Source organism: Buceros rhinoceros, unplaced genomic scaffold (assembly GCF_000710305.1).
Source record: "Buceros rhinoceros silvestris isolate BGI_N320 unplaced genomic scaffold, ASM71030v1 scaffold32690, whole genome shotgun sequence".
NCBI classification, from domain to species: Eukaryota; Metazoa; Chordata; class Aves; order Bucerotiformes; family Bucerotidae; genus Buceros; species Buceros rhinoceros.
In genome coordinates this window covers 33,222-40,095 of record NW_010391865.1, presented here as the reverse complement: position 1 = coordinate 40,095, position 6,874 = coordinate 33,222, and the positions used below count along the sequence as shown (strand labels likewise).

The 6,874-nt window shown below is 46.2% G+C and overlaps 1 protein-coding gene across 1 annotated transcript in view; it reads left to right on the top strand.

Moving 5' to 3' along the window:
* Positions 1-530: 530 nt before the first annotated feature.
* Positions 531-6,874, top strand: part of CCDC167 (coiled-coil domain containing 167) — a gene marked incomplete at its 5' end in the record, with an annotated part of 11,059 nt that continues 4,715 nt past the window's right edge. The window contains 2 exons of the mRNA XM_010143312.1: positions 531-582; positions 6,719-6,813. Of these exons, the coding sequence (XP_010141614.1) occupies positions 531-582; positions 6,719-6,813 (147 nt within the window). The remainder of the gene's footprint in view (positions 583-6,718; positions 6,814-6,874) is intronic.

Below are 6,874 nucleotides of genomic sequence, written 5' to 3'. Positions count from 1 at the left end.
GCTCTCGCCCCTCTCTAGCAGATCTGCCAGCAGCCCCGCCTGCCTGTGCGGTGCTGACCCTCAGCAGTGGGCTGGGCGCCGGCCGCTGCTGGTGAGGAGCTCAGCAGCACACCAGCACCTCAGGTGCCGGTAAATCGCCGGAGGGAAAAGGGGAAAGACCAGTTTTTAAGGCTGTGTCTTCCTTCTAAAGCTCCCTTTTTATTGTTGCTCTTGGGTGTTTTGTAAACCCCTGGGTAGCAAGAGGGCTGCTGGTAAGCTTTGTTTTAGCTTTATATTTGTATTAACAAACTGAGGCATGTTGGTTAAGATCTGTCAGAAGCATATTGCGCTGAACAGTGCTGTCTGGACTGATGTGGAGGAGGCAGTGGAGAACCCATAGTTCAGGTCTGTGGGTTGTGGATACTTCCCTGACAAAGGGCTGAAGTGGGGTAGAATTGATCCAGTGCGTCTTGCTGGTCACTTCTCTGTCCTGAAGTCTTTCAGATGAGCGTATGCACCACAGACCAAGATAGCCAGGGTTGAGAGGCCAGAGAAGGAATTTTGAGGCTTGTCATACATGCTTCATCTACCAGTAATGTAAAGGTGAGTGTCCTGCTGTGTCAGGAATTGGAGTTTAGTGTACAGGTGTTCTCTGGTCTGTTTCACCTAGTTAGGCTTTCATTAGAAACACATTTCTGGGCACTGTAATGTAAATATAACCACCGAAGGTAGTCCAAAGGGGAGTGTGCTGACTGTACAAGCTTCTCTACATAAGCCTGGTGAGGAGAGTTGAAATAGTGAATTTTTGGTTTTTTGAGATGTGACAAACAAGAAGAGATGAGATGAGGTCTACCTTACAAAAAGAGAGATGGTAAAAAGGGTGAGCCTGTCAGAGGCCTGCTGGTAACTGGACAAAAAGGGACTGATTTTAGCCACCGCAGAAAATTCTTGCAAAGGGTTTGGGGGCTTGTGGTAGCTTTAATTTGTTTGGGGTTTTTTGTTTTCTTTTGGTTTTTTAGAGTTGTCATGATAGAACACACTACTTTTGGAAGGATTGTAGAACTATTCTTCAGTGTTATACATGAAAACTTAACCTCTGAGTGCAAAAATACTACTAAAAGATAAAATACTTCCCCCTTACAGTGATGAGAAAGGTACTGAGTAGAAGTTGGGGAGGAAGGAAACAAAATCCCTTTAGGCCAGAGGACAAGTGACAACTAAGATATTGATTTCATGATTTTGTAAACTTTTATTCAGTTCAGTATTACCCTCCGAGCTGTTGTTGTTATTGTAAAGAAAACTTTCCAAATGAGTCTTAATATGACATGATGCATGGCTAGCTCTGAAAGGCCTAATCAAGGCAGAGTCATGCTTGTTTAACTGCAGTCATGATGCTAAACGAATGCGATTTCCTACATGGACACCTACCACATTAGCTTGCACTTACAAATATGACCTGGTTTAAACTGAAATAAATGTGTCTCCATGATGTTGGGACTCCTGCCACTTGTCCTTTCATATAGCTTTCATATAGCTTTGCCTTCTTTCGACAGGCAGCCCTATTGACAGTGCTGAGCTGCGCAGAACTTTGTTGAGAAAACTCATCAGGAAAAAGAAACTGGGAAGACTGGTCCGTTTTGTGGCAAAATAGTGAAAACAGAATGAGCTTAAGAGAGTGACAAGGATGATCAAAGGCATGGAAAACTTCTATGCAAGAAACAGCTAAGCATACCAGGTCCTTCTAAGCTTGAAAATGTGACAGGAAGGGGACCCAATAATGGTCTCTGCGTGCAATTTGTAACTTTAAACGAAGAACGAACATTCACTGTCAAGACAAAATTAGGGCCATCAAATTCAACTAGCAGCTGACAAGATCAGAACAAACAGAAGGGACTGGGTCTTCCCATAACCTGTGGCTGTGCTGTGAAACTCCATGCTAGAGGATGTTGTACAGACGACAACTGAAAAAAATGAATGGAAGCAAAAAACTAGTGCTATTAAATGAAAAGAGAACAGCCCTGTGCTTGGGCAGGGCGCCTGAGTGTGTGCGCAGAGCCTGAGCTGCAAAGTGCCAAGCGTCTGTTTGGGGGAAGTATTGTTCTGAGTATTGTTGCTTCAGGCAAGGCAGTGGCTGATCAGTGTCTATTCAAGAGCGTAAAGAATCAGGGAAGGGCCAACGTAGTCTTTACTCGGTAAAGACTAACTAGACAGGCTCTGCAAGGCTGAAGGAGATGCAGGTAGGATCCTGCAGCTCTTTCTCCTTGGCCAGCACAGAGGGTTGATCTGCAGGATTTATCTTGGACTTTGCTGGTAGATCATCCTCTATTGCGTAGTTGCTTGCCTGGTAAATATTTTGAAGCATGCTGTGGGCACAGCATCTGTAAAATGATTTGCCAGCACGCAAAATGATTCCAAGAACGTGGGAAAAATGGAAGTGTGTTCATGAACTACACGTTAGTGTTTGATTTTAAACTAAACTCATCTCTGCTGGACTGATTTTAATAATCCAGCCACATTTGTGCATGCAGGAACCACTAATTCTTCTGTGAAAAGTATCGCTCAAGTGTGTTGGCAGGTGACAAGGCATGAGAAGACTGCTTGGGGAAGGTTTTTTTTTCTTTGCCTCCACCTCCTTAGTTGGCTTTGATCTGTTTTATGAGGGTCAGAAGATGAAAACCTCATTACCTAACGCTGTTGGATGTCGACGTATGTGTGATATGGCCTTTTGCCAGTATCTTAATTAGGGAATTCATAAAAGTGGAGGGTGGATGCCAGTTCTTGAAAAGCGCTTTTAGTCTTTCTGCTGGAAAGAAAGCTTTTATTAATTCATTACAAAATGTATTAAAAGGGAACCAGCTCAACTCTGTAAGTAAAGCTCCTTTCTCTCTTCTCTCTTTGTCTCTGCCTTTATGTGAGCCATTTCAGGCTCCCTGCCCAAGATGGTCCCAACAAATGAAATTCATAATAAGCATGTAAGTCAGTTTGGATTGAAATCTGTTCCAGGTTCTCTGGTTTTTAAAAAGGCCTTCAGATTGCAAGCAAGCTTGGCCAGAATTCAGCAAAAATGGTTCAATGCCTTATCGTACCTTGTGGAGCAGGTGAGGCGTCTGGTCTTAAATCCCTGTGTGCATCCAAAGCTGCTGGAACTTGACTTTCTAGAGTGGCTCTTGAGGAGCAGAAGGGCAGCTCTGTGTGCCCTGAGCAGCTGCCAGGACGTGAAGCATCTGTTTCACGTGCCCCTTTTAACTGACACTACTTGAGGATGTTGCTGTGAGTGAAGTCCTGTGTCCCTGCTACAGGTCATGTGAACCTGGGGAGTTGTCATGGGAGCTTTTTGCATGCTGCACTTCAGCTCTGTCCCAGAGGATCCTTTTCATGGAAAGGAAAGCCAGAAGGAGCAGGGGTTCTTTTTTGCAATTTAAAAGCCACTAAAAAGATAAGCCAGTGTGAAGTGCAGTGATGGTTCAGTCAAGTGAGCTTGGCTCTTTGTTTTTATGCAGGCTTCCAGTAAGCCCAGGTACGTACCCCAACTAACCTTCTTATGTATTAGTTAGTAGGAGGGGAATGCTTTCCGTCCACAAGCTCCAGTGTGCACCTAGATAGCTGCTGCAAAGAATTATGCCCCCCTGGGAGTTTCCTCAGCAGCCCAGAGAGTAATCAGTATTTCCCAGACATTACTCTGATTTCTCCCTGTGCTTGTTTTCTCTCTTGTTTTCCTTTGCCCTGCAGTGAAGAGTTACTTGGATGGCTGAGCTGCTGAGAGACTTCTAGCTTGGAGTAGTCTCACAGATCCCAAGAGAGGGAGTGGCACTGGCATATCAAGGTAGTGCTCTGCCTGTAGTTTGGGTCATGTAAATGAGCCACCTCCAAGAGGCACATAGTGTTGTCCTCATTTATAAGTAGAGACACTGAGGCACAGTGAATGGATAACATCTGAGAATCCTCACTCTTGTCTGTCCTTACTGCCCCAGGCTTTCCTGAAGAAAAGAAATTGTGAGATTCTGGAGGAAAAATATTTTGTTCATTCAGCAATCTGTTCCTCCTTCCTTGCTGCTTTATTATTATTTTTTGTCCCTTGTGCCCTCAGCTCAGAAAAGCTGATGGTTCAGTTCTAGGGCATGTGGTTTATCAGCAAATTATTGTTCTCCAGCAGGGGACCCAGACTTTCGTTTTGATTTAAGAGCAATAAAACCTGTTGAAACTTTTAAAGTCTTACGTGGAATCAGGAGTTTCTTAGTCAGCAGGAAGTAAAAGCATTGGCAGAGTCGAGCAGAATATCCTCTTGTTGTGTCTCATGAAATGACAGAAGTGTGGGCAGAGAAAGTACTAGTGAGAGCAACGGCAAACTGAGCAGGAGGAGTAGTTCTGGAGGAGAGGATAGGAAGTGCAGTGACTTGGATAATTTCGAGGTGGGTTGGCAGCTGACTAACCAAAGCTCTCATTAAATTGGATTATTTAACGTGATTTTTAAATGCGTTTCCAGAGAAGGCATGGTGCATTTTAAGAAGTTTACCATCTAAGGAGGAGCCAAGTAACATGCTGAATACCTCTTGCTCTGTGTGTATGTGAGGGCTTCCAACAGGTAAGGGAGCAGAGACACAAACGGTGAGGACTGGTGAGGGAGATGGACGTTCTTAAATTGGCCTGGATGGAGGCCCTGCCTGCACCCTGCTACACTGTGCTATTAAATTAACCTGCTCATGCACCTGGTCAGCGGTGACTTGGATGAAGCCATCAGTGGGCTCTGAAGCAGACTGCAGCCATGCATCTCACTGACTGAGCTGTAGTAGATGTCGGTGATGAGCAGCTGGAGTTAACATTCTCAACTGGTACAGCTGGCACAGGAGGACAGTTATCTTTGCCCTGACCGAATGCGTTTTCAGCTAACACGCTTCAGAACTATCTGTGACCCCATCCAGGCAAACCCAAGCATTGTCAAACACAGAAGCGCCATCCCCTGTGCTCTGGGATCAGGTGGTGTGCCTTGGTGCTCCCCTTGGGCTCAGGGGAAACTGTGCTGGTGCCTCTGGGGAGCTCGGCACCTCAACAGCCCTCACAGAGTTGCCTAATAACAAGGGACTTTGAAATTGCTGTCTGGTAATATGCAAAGATTAATTGGTGCCTTGTTATATGTGGCCCCATCCCCAGCTCCACTGTGCTCCTTGCAGTGAGACTATTCAGCTGACTGGCTAAATCCCTTTTCACAGTGTGCTTTGTTCTCCCCTTTACATCAAACCTCTTCTCCCGTCCTGCTTATTTATAATGCTTGCCTGCCTTTCCTGAGCAGAAGGTGTGAGATTGCTAATGAGCTTAGGATGTAGCTGATCCCCCAAGCAGCAATAATTAGGGATCACCACCTTTGATTTTGTTTCCCATGTCGCTGTTTATGGGAGTGTTTGTGCTCTGGGCCACCTCTGAGGCTGATGTCTAGGCAGCTGGGGTCTCATTTCACTCCAGCACTGTATCTGAGACTGCGGTGCCTCTTACCTTCTGGTTGGTGAAGGCTCTTACCACAGACAGGCCGTGCTGCCAGCCATCTAGCCGGCCTTGGCCTTGCTTGTAGTCAGACAAAGCGGGAATATTGTGCTAAGCAGCTAAAAAGAGAGGTCATTGCTACCTCGGGGCTCTGAGGCCATTTTCTTTCAGGCTAGGATGTTGTGTTCATATTGTCTGATTAGTCCCACTGTTTCCCTGCTGGAAGCAAGCCTAAAAGACAGTTTTCCCAAAGATGTCTGTGCTCTGGTTGCCAGGCAGAAAAAGAGGGATGGATCTCAGGAGAACTGTTGTCTGTGGTAGGATTCCCTCCTGGGCAGTCTATTTGCATACGCAAAGATCAACCCTCTTCTGCTTATCCACAGTTACCCCCCTCCATAGGAAGACACAAGAGGAGGGTGGCTGTTAGCAAACCTCACGAGCAGACGCAAGCAGATGACCACCATTTTTCTGCACGGCAGCGCGTTGCTGTGAAAACTTTGTGCAGGCTGAAGGTGTGGAGGTGGTGGTGAATGCTCTCTTGAGCGTACTGTGCAGACTGGTGTTGCTGTTGTAGATTTAGTTCAGTAAAAGAGACAGGAGGTATCAGTGTTTCCACTTTGTCCGCTCTTCACCCAACCAGTCAGCTAAGCATACTCTATAGTCACATCCCATGAACTTAATGCATCCGCTCACAGCGCTAAATCAAGACCTTGTTCCTCAGACTTCAGCCAAGGCCAGCTTCTCTCACTTTATCCTCTCTATATTGCATAAAGATGCCTTAGATCCCATCTTTGCTTCACCCAACCAGTCAGCTAAGCATACTCTATAGTCACATCCCATGAACTTAATGCATCCGCTCACAGCGCTAAATCAAGACCTTGTTCCTCAGACTTCAGCCAAGGCCAGCTTCTCTCACTTTATCCTCTCTATATTGCATAAAGATGCCTTAGATCCCATCTTTGCTTGTGGAGCAACACGCAAAGAAACTAGAACAGGCTAGAACAAGATCAGATCTTGCCAGCCACACAAGTGGGAGCAATAGAGCTGGCTTAGCTGAGTCTAGGATTATAACGTCACAGTCGCCCGGGTGAGATATCTGGGAGGCGATGGGCTTTCTGTGCTGGGATCTCTACACAGAGCTGGGGCTGTTTCTTGATTTGGGGAGGAAGCGTAGTGGCTGAGCTGACACCCTTCCCATCTGAGTGGGGATGGATCTCTGTTAGCTGGGAGAGGAAATGATAGAGACTGGTCTGGTGTGTTTCAGATTGATGGACTGGAGAAGAAGCTGGCACGTTGCAGACAGAGCATGGAGGAGGTGGATCTTAAACTGCGTAGAGAGAAGATCAGCCCCGAAGGAAGGTGATGACTTTCTCCTTTCACAGCTGTGGCCATGCACTTCAGCCAGCCGTCGTCCTGCTGA